Source organism: Gekko japonicus, unplaced genomic scaffold, assembly GCF_001447785.1.
Source record: "Gekko japonicus isolate JY-2015 unplaced genomic scaffold, Gekko_japonicus_V1.1 scaffold1294, whole genome shotgun sequence".
NCBI lineage: Eukaryota > Metazoa > Chordata > Lepidosauria > Squamata > Gekkonidae > Gekko > Gekko japonicus.
Window position 1 is genome coordinate 166,125 of NW_015176490.1, and position 21,375 is coordinate 187,499.

Here is a 21,375-nt window from a genome sequence, read left to right on the forward strand (position 1 = left end):
GTTTCTGGGAATTCCTAGAGAGGTGTGTTGTCACTTCCAGACTTTTCCCAGAAGTGAAACCACTGTGTTGCTGATTCCTCTCCCATGTCTCCACCCCCCCCCCCGGGGATCCTGCTGGTTGCCACGCTGGGCAACTCTATGGTCATCATGCCAGTGAGTCTTGTGTGCGATTCCTTTATATGCACTCCTGTATGAAACACTCTTGCTGCCATCATATATTTATTTGGTCCTGTTTTATGCTACACCAAGGTCCCCCTACCTTTTTGAAGCCTATGGGCACCTTTGGAATTATGACACGGCATGGTGGACACAGCCACAAAATGACTATGACAAAACGGCTCCTTCGGACACAGTGAAGAGCCCTGTGCAGTAGCGGCAGCTGCTGTCAAAGCAATGGTTTTAGACAGAGGTCTTTTCGGGGGGGAACGCGGGGGAACGCACTTCCCCCGGGTGAGGTGCAGGGGGGCGGGGCACATGACGAAGCCCCACCCCCTGCTTCCGGCCGCCCCGCTTCCAGCCCTCATTCAGCCAGGAGGAGGCAGGAGAAGAGGGAGGGTAAGTTGCTTCCTCCCCGCCTCTCCCCACCCCTGCCTGCCTGGGGCCAGGGAGGGCCTTCGCGGGGCTTCCTCACACTCCCACTGGCCGTGCAGGTCCACCGCCGGGCCCCTGATGTCAGGGGGTGTGGCATATGCTAATGAGTTATGCTAATGAGTTCCCCTAGCTCTTTTTCTACGAAATGACCCCTGGTTTTAGAGATCTGCACAGCCAGATGAAAAGATGGAATACTCAGAGAGTATTCTGAGAGTATTCCATCTTTCTGTGTTTATACCTCTGAGGATGCCAGTCACAGCTACTGGCGAAACGTCAGATTCTACAATGCCAAGACCACGGCCACACGTCCCGGAAAATCTACAGCAACTAATGAACTCCGGCCATGAAAGCCTTCGACAATCTAGTTGTTGTTGTTGGGTAAAAACGCTATAATGACCAGAAGACCCCGGGAGCTGGGCTGCAGCCCTACTGCACGGAGATCTCTGATTCTGTACTCCCATTACCAGCTCCCACTGTATAATCAGGATGGAGAGATGCTATTTGAAACCCTTTCAGCAACAGCTGTCAAAAACAGCTTTAAAATGGAACCCGAGTTGTGAAAGGAAGATTTCAGGTTTTGCACTAACTTGTCAAGAAAGTGGGGCGTCTGCTCCTCAAAGTTCTTTTTGAAAATTCGGAACGGCTTATAAAGAATGTGACAGTATCTATATAAAACATAGCTGAGAAAAAAAGCCTTGATGTTTAAAATATCTGCTGTCTAATGAAACTCCGGGGAGGGGGCTGGAATGTTCGCTGGTGATTACGAATGGCGAGAAACTCCAAACAGCTGGGTTCTCTGCTGCCCTGCCTTTCTGGGTAAGCATTCAGAACGCACAGCTGGAGAGCAGGGGGCTGGTCTTGCAGGAATGATGTCTGAAACACAGAAATCACGGGCAGGCCCCTCTCGCTCGCCTTGCCGAAACTTTGGGCTCTTCCAAAAAGACAGCTGTACCAAAACAAGGTAGGAAAGATGTCCCGAGCTTTTTAAAGCACATACAGTTTGTGGGAAGGAAATCTGGAAGTCTTGACTTAGGAAAGAAAAGGGGGAGGGGAGAGATAATGAAGTTGCAAACAGAAGGCACCACAAGAGAATAATTAACTTAGAAGATTTAGATTTTTCTCTCCTCCATTCCAAATACAGAGCCTCCAAGGCAGCTGGCAACAAATAGCTGAAAACCCCACATCACAGTAAAATAGAGCAGACGTAAATGCCAAAGCGGCAGCCAATGAACTGCGAATAAGTAAAATGGAGACGCTGAAATCAATCAGAGGATGCCAGCAGTCAAGCAAATACCCAAGCATTTAACTGGCTCCTAAAACACGTTATACTAGGCACCATTCAATGTTTGCATGGGAAGGGTGTCTCAGAGACAGGTGGCATCACACGGAAGGGCCCTGCTGTTTATTTATTTATTTGGGCAAGAACTCATAGTAGAGGCCATTTTTACCATAGTGTTTTTGCCCAAATACCAGTGTCGCAGTGGGATGACATCACATCATCTGTGATGCTCGTGACGTGGGCTAGGCCTTCCCCTTTCTCCTGATAAGTCCCCCCCATCCCCCGCCGGTTGCCAGGAGGGACCTGGCAACCCTAGGCCCCACCCACTTTCTGAAAAGCTCCATGGGTACCTGGAGAAGAAGAGGAGGAGGAGGAGGAGATTGGATTTATCCCCCGCCCTTCACTACCCAAGGGAGTCTCAGAGCGGCTTACAAACTCCTTTCCCTTCCCCTCCCCACGACAGACACCCTGTGAGGTAGGTGGGGCTGAGAGAGCTCTGACAGAAACTGCTCTTTTTCAAGAACAGCTCTTATCAGAACTACGGCTTGCCCAAGGTCATCCAGCAGGTGCAAGTGGAGGAGTGGGGAATCAAACCCGGTTCTCCCAGATTAGAGTCCGCACACTTAACTACTCGGCACCATGACTACCATTTGGCACCATGACTACCCACAGTCACTCCTTCCCCTTTCTCCTGGTAAGGAGGGACCTGGCAACCCTAGGCCCCACCCACTTTCTGGAATGCTCCATGGGTACCTGGAGAAGAACGATTAGGCACCATGACTACTCACAGTCACTTTTGGGGGGAATCCTGTGCATAAGCTGGATAGAATAGTAGGACGCAACCCATTGCACTCCACTCCTTGGCATACTGCCACCAGTAATGGTTCTGGGCAGCCTCCTCATGTGGTGAGCAACATCTGAACAAGTGCCACACGAACTCACTAGCTGTGTGGTTCTTTGGTGTTGGGAAGCATTTAGTGCCCAGGCTCAAGTGACTCACCATCTGCAGTGTGGAGGAGTTTGTGGCTCTTCAGGGTGCCTTTCGATTTGAACTTCTTCCCGCACATGTCACACAGGTGGGTTTTCTCGGTGCTGTGCCGGTTCATGTGAGCTTTCAGGTTGCTCTTGCTTCGAGTGGCGTATTCGCAGAGAGAGCACTTGAACGGCTTGATGCCTGGAAGAGAGGGCGGTGACAGATGAAATGGCTTGTGAGCCACAGACTTGAGCACAAGAAGCTGCCTCGAACTGAATCGGACCCTTGGTCCGTCAAGGTCGGTACTGTCCACTCACGCTGGCAGCAGCTCCCTGGAGTCTCAGGTGGAGGTCTTTCCCCCTGACTTATCGCCTGATTCTTTTAGCAGGAGATGCTGGGGGTTGAATCTGGGACCTTATGCGGGCCAAGCAGGTGCTGTGCCCGAGGTGTCCCCAGTATGGTGCCTGTGGGTGCCATGGCGCCCGCCGACATCTTTTCTGATGCCTGCCACGTAGTTGTGGGAAGTGGGTGGGGCCAGATGGATCTTTTGCCCAGCACGGCTTCTGACTGAGCATTGATTGGCTCTCCAGATTTTTTAAATGTGTTGCACTGTGTGACTGAAGGCAAGCGGCGGCGGCCATTTTGTGGCTAGCTCCGCCTCCTGTGGAAGCCATTTTGTGGCTGGCTCTGCCTCCCGTGGAAGCCATTTTGTGGCTGGCTCCGCCTCCTGTGGAAGCCATTTTGTGGCTGCGCCTACCACGCTGTGTCAGAATTCCAAAGGTGCCTGCTGGCTCAAAAAGACTGGGAACACCTGCCCTACCCACTCAGCCACAGTTCCTTCCCAAAGGAAGTGGTGGTGGCTGCTACCGGGAACGGGAGAGTTCCTCGGACTGCTTCATACATCACAGTCCTGATTGTGAAGCCATGCTGAAATGGGGACGGCGGGCAGGAAAAGACATTTACACGCCTCTTACGGTATGTACAGGTCCAGCGATCTCTATTAGTTACAATCATAGATCAGTCATGATTGACACTCATAGTTATCAGCACATTTGCAAACAATAACATTCCCAGGCAGCCTGGCAGGCTGATTTCAACAGTAGAGACAATTAATAAGAAGACCTGACCAGCTGCTTCCTTGTTGATCTTGCCGAGGGGCGTTTTCTAATAGCTAAGCAAGAAATTTTGCCACAGCATAAGTCACTGAGCTCTGAACATCTTCTAGGAGGAATTTACAAAGGACTTCTGGTCTAAAGTCAAGATAAGACTGCAGAGGGCTAAATCTAGACAGAAGGGGTAGTATAAGATGGTCTCGTTCCTCCTGATAGAATCTGCAGAACAGGTAGGGCTGCCAAGTGGGGGTGGGTGGCGGGTAAACCCCCGCTTCGGAGGCCCGATTTCCACCACCACGGAATCGGGCCCCAGGGGGAACTTCGCCCCGGCATGCACGTCACCTGGAAGTGACGCAGGCATGCTGGGCACGCTGGGGGCGGGGCCACGGCCGTACAAGGGAAAACCCTATGGTTTTCCCTTTTATGGGCGTGGCCCCGCCCCCAGCGTGCCTGCGTCACTTCCGGGTGACGCACGCGCGCACACCCGACGCTGGCCGGGAGCCCCCCGCTCCTGGCGAAGAATCACTTGGCAACCCTAAGAACAGGAGGACATGAGAAATTGATTCCACCATATTAGCCATGCATGGGCATATACATAATCTTTCAATTGATGAATTTAGTGAATTTAGTGAATTTAGCTTGCAGTACAGCAGAAGGGAGTGCCTCAAAACGGGCTCTGGAAAAGGCCCATCTACAGGGTTCATAGGTAAAGTTAACTAAATAAGGGGCAACAGTAAAATTAGGCCAAGGTTTTATATTTCTGTAGTTCTTGGGTAGCAAAGCTTCTTCAAGGTCCAGTGCTGTGAAGAGTCCCTCAATAAAACTGAGAGGCCCTTGTGATTTCTGAAGAACCTCGATGTGACTGGATCCACACGTGCAATAGGAGACTTAGAAATGATGCAGCCCTCTTAGGAATCGTACCGTATTTTGCTTTTGGCTAGGTACTTCATGGTATTCAGAACTCAAAATGAAAGGTTCCCTAAGCATCTTCTGTTTCCCGCTCAATTCTCTATTCTTCTTCGGCACTAATGCTTGAACTGCCTACCATCCCTAAAGCGATCAATTTGCTTGACTCCCCCCCACTCCCCCCCCCAATCTTTGATCTCTCCCCAAAGCCTCTTAGTTCTTTCACAATCCAAGCTGCAGAAGCAGGGTCGGCCGTGCCAATTCGATCTGCCAATTTTCTTGAAGAATCGGGATGGTTCCAGGTGTGGAGTTTGCATGACACGGATGTTTTGGTTCGGTTAACATCTTTAAAAAGTGCAACTAGGAAACAGCCGCATTTTAAAATGTTTTGTGCTGAGGATTTTTAGCGATTTGGGAGCATCCAGAATCGCAGGCCTCGGGCTTTCTTCAGGCGGCTGTAATAATGTCACTTATCCTTCTGTGCACAGGGAAGAACGTTCACGGGGCTGGCTAGGAGCTTCTCATTCATAAACAAAACGGGTTCAGGAGAATAATTATGGAATAACTCGTGACTTTTCTCCTGAGGCAGAAGCTCATAAAACAGACTGCCTCCGGTTCAAGACTGGAACTGATTAACACAAACTTTGCATGAACTCCCAAAATAAGATACAGCAGGAGGCTTCTAAAAGCTGATGTGCCAATTTGCTGCTGTTATAGTGCTAAAGCTAAGAACATAAGAGAAGCCATGTTGGATCGAGCCAATGGCCCGTCCAACTTAGCTGTGTCACACAGTGGCCAAAGCCCAGATGCCATCGGAAGGTCCACCAGTGGAGCCAGAACTCCAGAAACCCTCCCACTAGTGCCTTCCCAAGTACCAAAAATACAGAGCATCACTCCCCCAGATAGAGTGTTCCATCTATACCTTATAGCTAATAGCCACTGATTGACCACTGGAAATAAAAAAATAAATTTATTTATTTTTTAAACCCTGCTTGTTATTTATTGTCTCAGTTTACAGATGGCATGAATGAACGTAAATTGACATTAGCAGCAGAAAGGAAAGTAAGAGACTAATGGGTGCACCAGCAATTTACAGAGGACAGGCTGTATTTCCAAATGACCTGCTTAGCTACAAAGCTAGCTAAATTAGTTTTAACGCAAGAGTAGCAGTAAAAGGTAAAGGTAAAGGTTCCCTTGCTCGAAAGCCAGTCGAGTCCGACTCTAGGGTTGCGGTGCTCATCTCCGTTTCAATGCCAAAGAGACAGCGCTGTCCGAAGACGTTTCCGTGGTCATGTGGCCGGCATGACTAAACACCAAGGCGCACGGAACGCTGTTACCTTCCCACCGAAGTGGTACCTATTTATCTACTTGCAATTTCTTGCTTTCGAATGGCTAGGTTGGCAGGAGCTGGAACTAGAGATGGGAGCTCACTCCGTCATGGGGCACCCGGGTCTCGAACTGCTGAACTACCGACCTTCCACAGCCTGCAGTTCAGCATCTTAACCACTTGAGCCACCGCAGCTCCTGTTCCATCTATACCTTATAGCTAATAGCCACTGATTGACCACTGGAAATTAAAAAATAGATTTTTTAAAAACCCTGCTTGTTATTTATTTTCTTAGTTTACAGATGGCATGAATGAACATAAATTGACATTAGCAGCAGAAAGTAAAGTGAAAGACTAGTGGGTGCACCAGCAATTTACATAGGACAGGCTGTATTTCCAAATGACTTGCTTAGCTACAAAGCTAGCTAAACTAGTTTTAATGCAAGAGTAGCAGTGGCCTTTGCCAAATATATTTATTTACTTACTTCATTTATACCCGGCCTTTCTCAGGAACGGGAACCCAAAGTGGCTTTATATTGTTCTCCTGTCCTCCATTTTATCCTCACAACTACCCTGTGAGGTAGGTTAGACTAGCACGTGTGACTGGCCCAAGGACACCCAGCAAGCTCCCATGGCAGAGTGGGGATTCAAACCCGGGCCTCCTAATTCCACACTCTAACCTCTACACCATATGAACTCTCAAGTATGTTAAAACCAATTGGGTTAATGCTGTAACTAAAAAACATGCTACTTTGGAGTCTATCTCATCTAAGGAAAATTTATTACAGGGAAGACTGTGAGTCTCAAGTGGTGAGTGGTATGAGGCACACGCATTTTAAGATAATGCAGAACTGCTCACCATGCAAGGGTGCAATTACTCCTTCCAGGACAAAGCACGTTGCACCTGCTCTGGTGTGTGAGCCAGTTTGGTGTGAGAGACAGTTTGGTGTAGTGGTTAAGTGCGCGGACTCGAATCTGGGAGAACCGGGTTTGATTCCCCACTCCTCCACTTGCACCTGGCTGGATGACCTTGGGCAAGTCGTAGTTCTGATAAGAGCTGTTCTTGAAAAAGAGCAGTTTCTGTCAGAGCTCTCTCAGCCCCACCTACCTCACAGGGTGTCTGTTGTGGGGAGGGGAAGGAGTTTGTAAGCCGCTCTGAGACTCCTTCGGGTAGTGAAGGGCGGAGTATAAATCCAATCTCCTCCTCCTCCTCCTCCTCCTCTTCTTCCTCTTCCTCTTCTTCTTAGTAGAAAGGTCCCACTGGCGGACTGCAATTTTAAGTGGTAGCTCGTATACTTGCCAGAATCACCTTTTGCTGACATCTCAAAACACTCCAGCGAATCAGTCTGTGCACTGAACTGCAAGTCATTGGGCCAAGAAATCCAGACAAGTTTGTGGGTGTGTAAAACCAGTCCTAAGACTAGAAGACTAAGTAGATTGCATGTCACAAGCACGGAAGAAGCAGAAAATCTCTGCAGGCTCCCTACACAGAATGTGGTGACCCCCCTACTCCCCAAAAGCCAGAGCTTGGATCCCACCTGGATGTTCGTGGGCATGGAAATTTTCGCCAATCCCCGAATCCCACAGAGAATTCTCCGTCTAAGCTATTCCTCTATTCCTGGGGGTCCCTGCCTAGTATTTCAAGATGCATCTGAGGCTGTTTCATGGGGGAGGAACTGATGAAATGCACCCCCCTCACTGCAGAAACCTAGGAGGGACCTCAGCCCAGAGCTAGCTTTCTGACAAAAAGAGGTGATGGCACATCAGTGGGTACATTATTTAGGGAGTTGGAATGTACCAGCAAACGACTCTGGTTTTCAAAACCAGGGAGTTACCTTCGTGGGCCCAAATATGACGCTGGAGGTCTGACCCGTTCTTCATGAAATAAAAATTGCAATAGGGACACTTCACCGCCCGCTTTCCGATCAGCCCTTTCAGCTGAACCCTCCTGCCCACAATCTCGGAGATGGTGTTCATCGAAACCTCTGGAGAAAAAAACGAAAAGAATAGATGCATTAAAAGAAAGTGCTGTAGCATTCGGGGAACACATGCCCAGAATACGTAACATCTATTTATTCACATTATTCCTTAGCCGTGCCACGCTTCTCCTGCCACTTCTCGACGATGGGGGTTCGCTGTCTAAGGAAACAGCCACGTTAATTTATGGTATTTCCGGAGCTGGTCATTGTTTTGTGCACCTCCACAGTGACTTACTATTTTAGTCACAATTTAGCGTCTGGTTCCTCCGTCGGTGCAGAAACTGTCTTCCGGTGGGAGGCGTTCTCAAGTGGCCGATAGTTAACAGGGTAGAGCTTTACTAACCAAATATTTATGTGTTTTAATACTCTTCGAGAGGCGCGTAACATTTGTTTAAGGTTTCACCCGGGAGTTTCAGAGGAGTTGGAACCATCGAAGCAGACAGCTTGTTAACAACTGCAAAAGGCCTCTGAATCCAGATGTGACACTGTAAGCGCCGGAAATAATGAGGTGATTGGGCTGTACAGCCCTATCTCAAAACACGAGCTTAAAAAACCCCAGGGTAATCACATCAAAGACACTTGAGATAAATTGATTTTATATGAGGGATAATGGCCCAAAGCATAGAAAAATCACTGCCAGGGCCTTTGGGGACTGAACGAGGGGCCTCATGGGAAAAGCGTGGACTGTCAGTGGTGCAGAAGGGATGAGACAACTGCTCTTATGACCAGCAGACAGTATGAAGCCTTTGGATTGGGCAGATGCTGGGTACAACTGCTAACAGCTTGAACAAGACCAAAAAGGAACACAGTGTGCAGAACAGAGAAAAATACTATATAGCACTCACTGTAAAACAGTAATGTACAGGACAGTTAGGCTTGCCAAGTCCCCCCCGGGGGGCGGGGAAACCCCCGCCCCAGAGGCCGGTTCCCCACCGCTGGCGGATCGGGCCCCGGGGGGAGCCCCACCCCGACGTGCGTGTCACCCGGAAGTGACGCAACCACGCTGGGCATGCTGGGGGCGGGTCCACGGTCATCCGAGGGAAAACTCTATGGTTTTCCCTCGGATGGTCGTGGCCCTGCCCCCAGCGTGCCCGGTGTCGTCACGTCACTTCCGGGTGACGTGCATGAGGCGCGCACGCGCTTCGCACGTGCTCCAGACGCCAGACGGGAGGCTCCCGCTGCGGCGCAACACCCAGCTTGGCAACCCTAATGACAGTCAATGCAAAAAATAATAATCCAATATTGCAAAATGAGGGGGGGGGATGATTATTGGGAAAGAATTAAACTCACATGTGCTCAATACAAATTCAAAAAAACAGATTCTCTTGAGAAGTGCATATGAATACGAAGAAGAGGAGGAGGAGGAGTCTGGATTCATACCCCGCCCTTCACTATCCAAGGGAGTCTCAGAGCGGCTTACAAACTCCTTTCCCTCCCCCTCCCCACAACAGACACCCTGTGAGGTAGGTAGGTGGGGCTGAGAGAGCTCTGATATAAACTGCCCTTTTCCAAGAACAGCTGTGGCAGAACTATGGCTTGCCCAAGGTCATCCAGCAGCTGCAAGTGGAGGAGTGGAGAATCAAACCCGGTTCTCCCACATTAGAGTCCGCACACTTAACCACTACACCAAACTGGCTCTCAAACTGGCTAATTAAGATGCGTTAGCGGCACCTCTGCCCTGACCTGGATAGCCCAGACTAGCCCAATCTCATGAATTCTCAACATCTAAGCAGGGTCAGCCTTGGCTAGCATTTGGATGGGAGACCACCAAGGGATACTAGGGTCATGATGTGAAGGCACACAACAGGCAAGCCACCTCTGAACCTCTCTTTCCTTGAAAGCCCTACAGGGTCACCATAAATCAGCTGTGACTTGACAGCAAACCTCCCCCCCCAAAAAAAAAAAAACACAAAAGAAACCTGCAGCTCCATGAAAAATCCACCGTACGTCCATCAAAAGGACAGGAAAGACAGGCACTTGGTATATGGTCCAGTTTCGAAATGCATCTTCATCAGAAGAACGCAAAGTGGAAGACAATCAAACAAATTCTCAAACGGTTAACTTCCATTCCCAGACAATACGCAATACGTGCTGTAGGACCTTCTGGCTGTCTCCCACATAATCAAAGTCTAAACATTTCAGTCTGTTCTCCGTTACATTACCGAAAAGGACTTTATTACCTACTGCAGCTGATCCCTTGAACAAGACCACGTTTTAGATTCTTATCTTAGAGGTGGTTGACGGCCACTGCCTTTGCTCAGCAGCCACAGGACTTCCTTGGTGGCCTCCCATCCAAGTACTAACCAGGGCCGACCCTGCTTAGCTTCTGAGATCTGACGAGATCGGGCTTGCCTAGGCCAACCAGGTTACGGCAAAATGGTGGTGCCCTCAAGACATAGCGACCTTAAGGCGACCCTGTTGGGTTTTCAGGGCAAGAGATGTTTAAAGGTGGTTTGCCATTGCCTGCCTCTGCATAGTGACACTGGAATTCCTCGATGGTCTCCTGCTCAAGTACTAACCAGGGCCAACGCTGCGTAGCTTCCGAAATTTGACAATATCAGGATAGCTTGGGGCATTCAAGTCAAGGCTAAAGGTAAAGGTTCCCTTGCTCGAAAGCCAGTCGAATCCGACTCTAGGGTCGCGGTGCTCATCTCCGTTTCAAAGTCTAAGAGCCAGCGCTGTCCGAAGACGTTTCCGTGGTCATGTGGCCGGCATGACTAAACACCAAAGCACACGGAACGCTGTTACCTTCCCACCGAAGTGGTCCCTATTTATCTACTTGCAATTTCTTGCTTTCGAACTGCTAGGTTGACAGGAGCTGGAACTAGGGACGGGAGCTCACTCTGTCATGCAGCACCTGGGTCTCGAACTGCTGAACTACTGACCTTCCACAGCCTGCAGTTCAGCGTCTTAACCACTTGAGCCACCGCAGCTCCTCAAGTCAAGGCTACTCCAGTGTAAATGCAGAGGATGTAGACTGGAGTAACTCTGCATAGGGTTACAGTGAATTTTTTCTCTCATTTCATCTTGGCAACAAAAAAAAGGTTTGCCCCCTTGGCTTCTCCCACGCATGGGAGCTGTTCATGGGGGCAGAGCAGTAAACAAGCTGCCCACCCCAGTTTCTAACTGGTTTTCTGCGATCCATGTTAGTAGTATACGTACTGCAGCCACAGTCTGCTACTTAACCTGGCCCCACTCCTCCTCTATTATATCACATTAAAAGAATGACTGTGAATCTTATCTTACCCGGGTGGTTTGTCTTTATGTGTGACTTTATAAGTCGGTCTTCGGAAAACGATTTCTCGCACACGGGGCAGGAATAATTCTTTTTGTCCTTTAAAGAAAACGAAAAAAGGGGAAAAAAAGATTATATTATCAGTTCATTGGGCTGATTGTGAAACTCATTACATGCTGAATAATATACGACTCCCAACAAGGTGATAATCGGAAGGCTGGGATACGAAGTATGGCTGACATTATGAAAAGCTAGAACGGTTATCGTGATGAGGCACATTGAAGGAAATACAGAAATTAGGCTTCATTACCGCGGCGTTCATTGTGGAATGATACCCAGCTTTGATTTAAAGCTCTCAGGGCTGGAGTGAGTCAGGAAATTACACAGAAAGGGTGCACGATCTACCCTATATTGTATCTGGATCAGAAGCCAAATCATTCTACGAGTCCCCTGTAATGTAGCAGAATAAAGTGGGAGGAAAGGACTATACCACTTCAGCCCATGGGGAGGGGGGTTAACACTCCTCACAGGGCTATTTTTGGGCAGGAACTCATAGGAACGGAGTTCCGGCTGGCTCCCAAGTTGGCCACGCCCAGCAGGAACTCATTAGCATAATAGGCTGTACCCAACAGCAGAAATTCATTAGGATTGGCTACATTAGGGGTGTGTGGCCTAACATGCAAAGGAGTTCCTGCTACAAAAAAAGCCCTGGTTTTGGACCACAAACAAGGTAAACAGAATAACAAGCAAAAGGTGGGTGTGGCTGGATAACCACACTTCTGGTAACATGGGGGTGCGGCCTAATATGCTAATGAGCTGTGTTGTCAGGGGTGTGGCCTAATATGCTAACGAGTTCCTGCTGTTGGGTGTGGCCTATTATGCTAATGAGTTCCTGCTGGGCTTTTTCTACAAAAAGAGCCCTGCCTCCACATTTAATACATATATATCTGTAACTAGAATAGCAGTAACTAGTTAATATAAGCCGTTAATTAGTATAGCAGTGAGACAGCGGAGCTAAAATCTGCTTTCAGATATCCTAAATTTCTTCTGGCAGGAAGTTGGGATTTTTTTTTTTTTTAATATTAAGGAGCACACAGAATGCAATCTTCCTGCAACAGTCTACAGGATCAACTCATTCTGTGAGATGTGTAAACGCCGCCACCGCTGTTCCTCATATTGCTCCCAGTAGGAAGTGTGGGCCCAGGACAAATTTCACAGTTAAAAAAAAACACCAAAAAACATTTACCCACAAATAAATTTATGCAGACAAGCAAGCTATTAGACATTTTGTGAGCTATCATTGAGCTTTTTAAGATTTATGTCATCACTTGATGCTAGGGTTGCCAAGTCCATCTTCCACCCACAGCGGGGGACTTTGGAGGCTTTCCTGGAGGGGGAGGGGCCTCCCCGACGTGATGACGTCACGTTGGGGACGTCCGCCGCCCCCCCTCCACCCGCCCGCGTGCCAGATCTCCAGAAACGGCAGTTTCCTGCACTTAAAGGAGCCGGCGTTTCCCCTTTAAGAGCAGCCGGTTTCCCTTTTAAGTGCACGAAGCTGGCATTTCCCTGCAAGCGTGATCTCAAGCGGAGATCAGGGTTGGGAGGAAACATGGGTTCCACATACTTAAAGGGAGAGAGAGAGGTGGCTGTGGGTGTTGGGGGTGGGGCTTCCCCCGCTGGCCATCTGGCCGGCGGCGGGTAGAACCCCCCCAAAACGGGGGAACCCCTGGCAAACCGGGGGGGTTGGCAACCCTACTTGATGTTTTATTTGGGGCTAGCAGCATGCCCAAAGTTATATCCAACACAGAAACGAAGACCCATCTCTGCCTCCTTTTCAAGGTAATATGGAATGGCTAATTAATCATTCAAAAGGACCGTGGGAGTGCCCTGTGCTGGAAGGTTTCCACCCCGATATTGTGCAGCTGGCAGCCTCGCTTTCCAAGCAGGGTTTGCGGTAGGGTTACCACAAAAGGAAGTTGGAGGATATATGTGTCAGGGTGACATCATGTCCAAGGAAAACCTGGACGTGATGTCACGCCTCTCTAGGAATTGCTGGAAATTCTATGGTTATCCCCAGAAGGGATGTCATACCACCGCTGCGGGCATGTTGGCAGGAAACAAGGCAGATCGTGAGCGGGAGGGCAGAAAGGGATATGCCAGGGCTCAGCTCTTGCGACCTTTTCTAATGTGCCCCTGGTAACGCTGATCACCACTTTGGGACAGTGTTCCCTCTAAGCTGAGTTAGTGTGAGCTAGCTCACAGTTTTTTAGCCTCCGGCTCACACCTTTTTGTCTCAGCTCAGGGAGGAGGGCTCCAGAGCAAACAGCCAAATCGCTCGCTCACAACTTTAATGCCAGGAGCTCACAAAGCGGAATTTTTGCTCACAAGGCTCCACAGCTTAGAGGGAACATTGCTTTGGGATCAGGAAGGGATTTCCCTGCAGGCCAGATTGGCCCAGGGACCCTAGAGGCTTTTTGCCTTCCTCTGGGCATAGAGTTGAGGTCACCGGAGGAATGGGGGAGGGGAGATGTGTGACTATCCTGCATTGTGCAGGGGCTGAACTAGGTGGCCTTTGGGGTCCTTGCCAGCTCTATGTTTCTAAGAGCTGAGGGTGCACGATCCCCTGCCATCTAGTTTGTGGCTGTTTGGCTCTGCCAGAATAGCTGTCAGGTCAACTGGCAACTGCTCAAAGCAAAATACCAGCAGATAAAAGTAACCTTACAATCTAAAATAGTTAATTCTCGCAATCAAATGAGAAGGAAGTGATCCCATGGGAAAGCTTATTGCCTGATTCTGGGCATATGTTAAAATTCTGTCCACGCTAAGCCTCCAGCTTGTCCTTTGAACCCGATGATCGCTGGCCATCCACTGGGCAGGCTCCCACTGCTGCTTAATTAGTCAGTGCCTGGGATTCTCCCTTTGCTTTGTAAATAAGGTTGCCAGGTCTGGGTTGGGGGTGGAGCCGGGAGAGGGCGGGGCCTGGGGAGGGGCCTCAGCATGGTACAAAGCCATAGAGCCCGCCCTCCAAAGCAGCCATTTTCTCTGGGGGAGCTGATCTCTGTCAGCTGGAGATCAGTTGTGAAAGTGGGCTGGAGGCTGCCAACCCCATTCGTAAACCCTGGATGTCTCAGGGTGGGGACTTCCTCCCAGGCAAAGCGATGAACGATCACAGGAGGCGGGCAGCAACCCTAAACGTAATCTGCTTTGGGACCCCAGTGGGGAGAAAGATGGGATATAAACAAAGTAAATAAATAAAGAGTCCTTTCATGCGGAAAGTGAGTTCCACAAGCAAATGTTAAGCAGGAAAGGAGTTCTGGAACCATCTCACTTCACGGTCCTCTCGGGGGATGGCCAGAAGCCGGGTGGGAATGGGTTCAGATCAGATTCTATATTTATATGTATGCGGCTGCACGATGGGACCCAAAAGGTTCAGGGACCGGAAAATAAATACGAAGAACGTCAAGTGTATTATATTTCCAGCGCTAATACCTCCAAAGCCAAGCGGATGAGCTGAAGACACTTAACTCAATTTTGAACATATGGAGTGAGCAACGGCAAAGGCTCCCAGGAGCCCGGCGCAGGCTGGAAGAGACGGGCTGGTGCACTTTTGCAAATGCCAAGATTTGCCTCCTGAAAGTGAAATGCCACACAAGGCAGTGTGTGTGTGTGTGTGTGTGCTTTACAAAGGGCTGGCCTGGTAGAGAAACTGCAGAACGCGTAAGAAAGTTCTCTTCATCTATTTAATGGACCTTCAGTAGGGGAATGGGTATTTTATTGAAAACATTTTCAGACCGCCTTTCCATCTGCTGGGGGCACTGATTTGCACACAGGAATGGAGTCGTATTTTATTGTCGCATTTTAAGTGTTTTTTAAGTTTTTGTATGTGGCAATTGATGGAGCCCGCCTGGAGCCTGCTATGCGGGGAAGGCGGGATACAATTCCAACAAAATGAATAAATAAATAGTTAGGTTCCCTGGGGGGCAAACAATTTTAAAAAACCCATTAAAACAAGTTAAAACACACACGGCAATCACAGAGGAGGGGGTGTGGCTCAGTGGTTACAGCATCCACTTGGGGTGCAAAAAGTCCCAGGTTCTTTTTTTTTTTTTTTTGAAAATTTATTTTCATTTTCCACTATAACAGAATTAAACATCACATCTCTTTCACACTCAGTTACAACTTATAATATCCATTACGTCTTCCACATTTTACAACTTTTATATCGTACTAGCACAATTCAGTTTTAATTTATCTTTTTCATCTTCAGCCAGTCATAAAATAATTTCCATCTGTCCCAAAAAAGTTCCTCTGGTTTATTTTGTAGTGTTGTATTTAACCTGTCCATTTCAGCTATTCCCATCAGCATATTTTTGAGTTCTCCTATAGATGGTATTCTTTTAGATTTCCAACGTCTTGCTATCAGAATTCTGGCTGCCGTTAAAATATATACAATTATACGTGTATGTGATTTATCTTCCAGTAACATATTAAGTAGCCAAATTTCTGGCTCTAGGGGTATATTTATTTTTGCAACGTCTAGGAGGATTTTAGCAATTTTCCCCCAAAATTTTTGAATTTTATCACACTTCCACCATATGTGGTTCAATCCCTGGCATCTCCAGTTAAACAGACCAAGAAGTAGGTAGGGTTGCCAGGTCCTCCCCGGCCACCAGAGGGGGATGGGGTGTGGAGTCTAGGGAGGACAAGTACTGCAGTGGGATAGAATGCCACAGAGTCCACCCTCCAAAGCATCCATTTTTTTGCCAGAACTGATCTCTGTAATCTGGAGGTGAGCTGTAATTCCAGTGGACCCCCAGGCACCACCTGGAGGCTGGCGTCCCGAGAGGTAGGAGGTGATGATGATAATGATGATTTAATTTATAGACCGCTCTCCCAAAGACTGTCTCAGAGTGGGTAACATCAGTTTATAAGTATACAATTAAAATTTCCAATATCAAATCATTCAGTCATCGATAAAAAAGTAAAGGTCTCCCTTGCTCGAAAGCCAGTCGAGTCCGACGCTAGGGTCGCGGTGCTCATCTCCGTTTCAGAGCCGAAGAGCCAGCGCTGTCCGAAGACGTTTCCGTGGTCATGTGGCCGGCATGACTAAACACCAAGGTGCACAGAACGCTGTTACCTTCCCACCGAAGCGGTACCTATGTATCTACTTGCAATTTCTTGCTTTCAAACTGCTAGGTTGGCAGGAGCCGGAACTAGAGATGGGAGCTCACTCCGTCATGCGGCACACTCGGGTCTCGAACTGCTGAACTATTGACCTTCCACAGCCTGCAGTTCAGCGTCTTAACCACTTGAGCCACCGCAGCTCCTTCAGTCATCGATAAAATGCATTAAAATACATACAATACAATCAGTTATATAAAACCCTATATGAAGGGAAGATATCTAACCACTGAAGAAGGGGAACAGCACGGGGAACAAGGGGAGGGGAGAGGGGACGGGGGAGGCCAATCCGTTCGGTCTTACTGATTGAGACCCCCCATACTGTCCTCAACCATAGGCCCGGCGGAACAACTCAGTTTTGCAAGCCCTGCGGAATTGCACTAAATCCTGCAGGGCCCTGATCCCTCCCGGAAGAGTGTTCCACCAGGCCGGGGCCAGGACTGAAAAAGCCCCGACCCTGGTTGAGGACAAATGGATGCTCTTTGGGCTGGGGACCCCTGATAGGTTTTGGTCACTCAAGCATAGTGCTCTATGGCGGATGTACCAGGATAGGCGGTCCGGCCAGGGCTCTTTTTGTAGAAAAAGTCCAGTAGGAACTCATTAGCATAATAGGCCAGACCCAACAGCATAAACTCATTAGCATATTGGGCCACGCCCCTGACAGCACAGCTCATTAGCATATTAGGCCACACCCCCATGTTATCAGAAGTGTGGTCATCCAGCCACACCCACCTTTTACTTGTTATTCTGTTTACCTTGTTTGTTGTCAAAACCCAGGGCCTTCTTTTATAGCAGGAACTCCTTTGCATGTTAGGCCACACACCCCTAATGCAGCCAATCCTAATGAGTTTCTGCTGTTGGGTGTGGCCTATTATGCTAATGAGTTCCTGCTGGGCGTGGCCAACTTGGGAGCCAGCCGGAACTCCGTTCCTGTGCGTTCCTGCCCAAAAATAGCCCTGGCGGTCCCAAAGGTATTCTGGTCCCCGACTGTTAAGGGCTTTAAAGGTCAATACCAGAACCTTGGATTTGATCCAGTTTGCAATCTGGAACCAATGCAGCTGACAGAGCACTGGCTGAATGTGCTCTCTAAATGGAGTTCCTGTGAGGAGGCTCACAGACGCAGTTTGAACCGGTTGCATTTCCCAGATGAACCTCAAGGGCAGCCCTACGTAGAGTGAGCTGCAGTAATCCAGCCTGAAGGTGACTGTTGCATGGATCACAGTGGCTAAGTCGGAGGGTGACAGGTGTGGGGGCCAACTGTTTAACCTGGCAGAGATGGTAAAATGCCGCCTTAACAGCATTGGTGACCTGGGCCTCCATTGAAAGGGAGGCATCCAGGATCAGTCCCAAACTCTTGATGGACTCTGTCAAGAGAGGGAAGTTGGGACTTGGTCAAGAGAGGGAAGTTGGCAATCTGGCCAACCCCCACCCCCCCGGTCCAGCCACAGGACCTCCATCTGCCATCTGTTAGCCGCCCCGAGCTGAATATTGGATGGGGCGGGATATAAATCCCAAAAATAAATAATAAATAAATAAATATCTTCGCTGGATTTAAATTCAGCCTGCTCTGTTTTAACCAACCAACCATCCACAGCTTTCAACCCCCTGGCCAGATAATCTGGGGCAGACTCCGGTCGGCCACTCATCAACAGACAGAGCTGGGTGTCATCTGCATACTGGTGACACCCCAGCCTGTGAAAGATATGAGAGACCTGTGTCTTAGAACCCGGAGAGCTGTTGCCAGTCTGAGTAGACAGCACTGACCTTAATGGACCAAGGGTCTAGTTCGATGTAAGTGTTCATGCATTCAATCAGTATCCTCCCTTGACACAACATGTTGATGTGAGGCCTTGATTCTGAAGCCACTCTTTTTCAAGAGTGATCTGAAAATCCTGGCTGTCTAGTCTTCATCTTCAAAGCATTCCTGGATTTGAAATTCCTTCTACAGAGCCAAGCGAGCAATTTCTTACATATCCAACGAATGCTGCCTTGCATCTTCCCAGATAAAACATAGCATTGAAAATGCATTCCCAGCAAAAGAAAGTTGGTGTTCAGAGTGGAAAATAAATTATGTTTACAATCCCACCCCTATAAAATGGTCGCTGGTTTCATGCCAAAAATACCGGAAATCAATATGTCTGCGTAGTCATGTTCAAACTGAATTAGGTCTCTTTCTTTAAGCACTATGATATGTAACAAACTTTTCAATTATTTCCTTTTTCATTCAAATGTGACAATCATTGCACCGGCGGGGGGATTTGGGGGGCGTTACGGGATGTCCCCAGTGCAATGATGTCACCTAGAAGTAATGTCATCACATCAGGGGCGTCGCGCGGTGATGCTCTGGTTTTTGGGCAAAACTCTATGGTAAAACCAGCTTCAAACCAGGTGTTCAGAGTGGAAAATAAATAATGTTTACAATCCCACCCCTATAAAATGGTTGCTGGTTTCATGCCAAAAATACCGGAAATCAATATGTCTGCGTAGTCATGTTCAAACTGAATTAGGTCTCTTTCTTTAAGCACTATGATATGTAACAAACTTTTCAATTATTTCCTTTTTCATTCAAATGTGACAATCATTGCACCGGCGGGGGGATTTGGGGGGCGTTACGGGATGTCCCCAGTGCAATGATGTCACCTAGAAGTAATGTCATCACATCAGGGGCGTCGCGCGGTGATGCTCTGGTTTTTGGGCAAAACTCTATGGTAAAACCAGCTTCAAACCACAGAGTTTTGCCCTCAAACCAGAGCATCACTGTGCAATGCCCCGACGTGATAACGTCACTTCTGGGTTACATCATAGTGTCGGGACATCCCACAGCGACGTTGCTGTTTAGGGGTGGGGTTTTCCCTGTCAGCCAGCTGGCCAGTGGTGGGAAGAAGCCCCCCAGAATGGGGGAAAACCCACCCCCTCAAACCAGAGCATCACTGTGCAATGCCCCGACGTGATAACGTCACTTCTGGGTTACATCATTGTGTTGGGACATCGCACAGCGACATTGCTATTTAGGGTTGAGGTTTCCCCTGTCAGCCAGCTGGCCAGTGGTGGGAAGAAGCCCCCCAGAATGGGGGAAACCCCACCAGGACCGGGGGAATGGCAACCCTAGTGACAATTACAAAGGAAGAGAATAAACATGTAACAAGAAGCCACTGATCTCCTGTGGGAGGATGCTAAGCTACTACTATGTGTAAGCACCAGGGTCGGGAAAGGGAACGGCAAAAGAGGGGAATTATTCATGATGGGAAATCTGAAGTATTGGGCGGCTGAAAATAATAATGGACGGGGGTAGGGTGGTGACCAGGATCTGAGAGAGCCAAGTTAGGATCCCCAATGCCTTGGGAGCTTGCTGAGAGACAGGGCTACCAAGCTCCTAGTGGGGCCAGAGGATGCCCCCCGAACATGCTGTTGTCTGCCACTACTCCAAGTAGTGGAGGGAGAAAAATTAAAAGCGAAAAAAAAGCAACCTTGTGTACTTATCTGAAGTTCATACAGGAAGTGACAGACGGTAGCTCTAGGAATCACCAGAAACCCTATAGTTTTACCATAGAGATTACAGTAATTCTCAGAGCCAAATTCTGGGGTAGTTCTAGGAATCTCCAGAAACTTTAATTTTACCACAGACTTTCCAGCAGTTCCTAGAGCACTTAGAGCAGTTCCTTTGTCACTTCCTGTATGAACTTCTGTTAAATACATGATGGTGCATTTTAACCCCCCTGAAAAAAAAACCTGCTGTGCCTCCTCCCACAACCCTCCTGCCGGTTGCCAGGTACTGCCTGACAACCCTACAGATGTTAGGCCATCCATACACTCTCAGTCTCAAAGGGCTGTTGAGAGAATAAAACGGATAGGGTTGCCAAACCCCCCCACTGAGAGACAGGGCTGCCAAGCTCCTAGTGGGGCCAGAGGATGCTGTTGTCTGTTGTCTGCCACTACATGCTGTTGTCTGCCACTACTCCAAGTGGTGGAGGGAGAAAAATTAAAAGGGAAAAAAAAGCAACCTTGTGTACTTATCTGAAGTTCATACAGGAAGTGACAGACGGTAGCTCTAGGAATCACCAGAAACCCTATAGTTTTACCATAGAGATTACAGTAATTCTCAGAGCCAAATTCTGGGGTAGCTCTAGGAATCTCCAGAAACTCTATAATTTTACCACAGACTTTCCAGCAGTTCCTAGAGCACCTAGAGCAGTTCCTTTGTCACTTCCTGTATGAACTTCTGTTAAATACATGATGGTGCATTTTAACCCCCCTGAAAAAAAAACCTGCTGTGCCTCCTCCCACAACCCTCCTGCCGGTTGCCAGGTACTGCCTGACAACCCTACAGATGTTAGGCCATCCATACACTCTCAGTCTCAAAGGGCTGTTGAGAGAATAAAACGGATAGGGTTGCCAAACCCCCCCAGTTTGCCAGGGGTCCCCCATTTTGGGGGAGGGGTTCTACCCACCACCGGCCAGATGGCCGGTGGGGAAGCCCCGCCCCCAACACCCACAGCCACCCCTCTCCCTGCCTTTAAGTTCACGGAACCCACATTTCCTCCCAAGCCCGATCTCCGCTTGAGATCAGGCTTGCAGGGAAATGCCAGCTCCGTGCACTTAAAAGGGAAACGCTGCCTCTTTGCTCTTAAAGGGGAAACGCCGCCTCTTTGCTCTTAAAGGGGAAACGCCAGCTCATTTAAGTGCAGGAAACTGGCGTTTCTGGAGATCGGGCACGCGGGCGGGCTGGGGGGGGAGGGCGGTGGACGTCCCCAACATGACATCATCACGTCGGTGATGCCCTGCCCCGTCCAGG

General features: G+C 48.8%; 1 protein-coding gene across 1 annotated transcript in view; it reads right to left on the reverse strand.

Moving 5' to 3' along the window:
- The window catches only part of ZFAT (zinc finger and AT-hook domain containing), a 173,253-nt gene that overhangs the window by 59,814 nt on the left and 92,064 nt on the right, over nt 1-21,375 (reverse strand). The window contains 3 exon segments of the mRNA XM_015427248.1: nt 2,871-3,044; nt 8,024-8,173; nt 11,414-11,501. Of these exon segments, the coding sequence (XP_015282734.1) occupies nt 2,871-3,044; nt 8,024-8,173; nt 11,414-11,501 (412 nt within the window).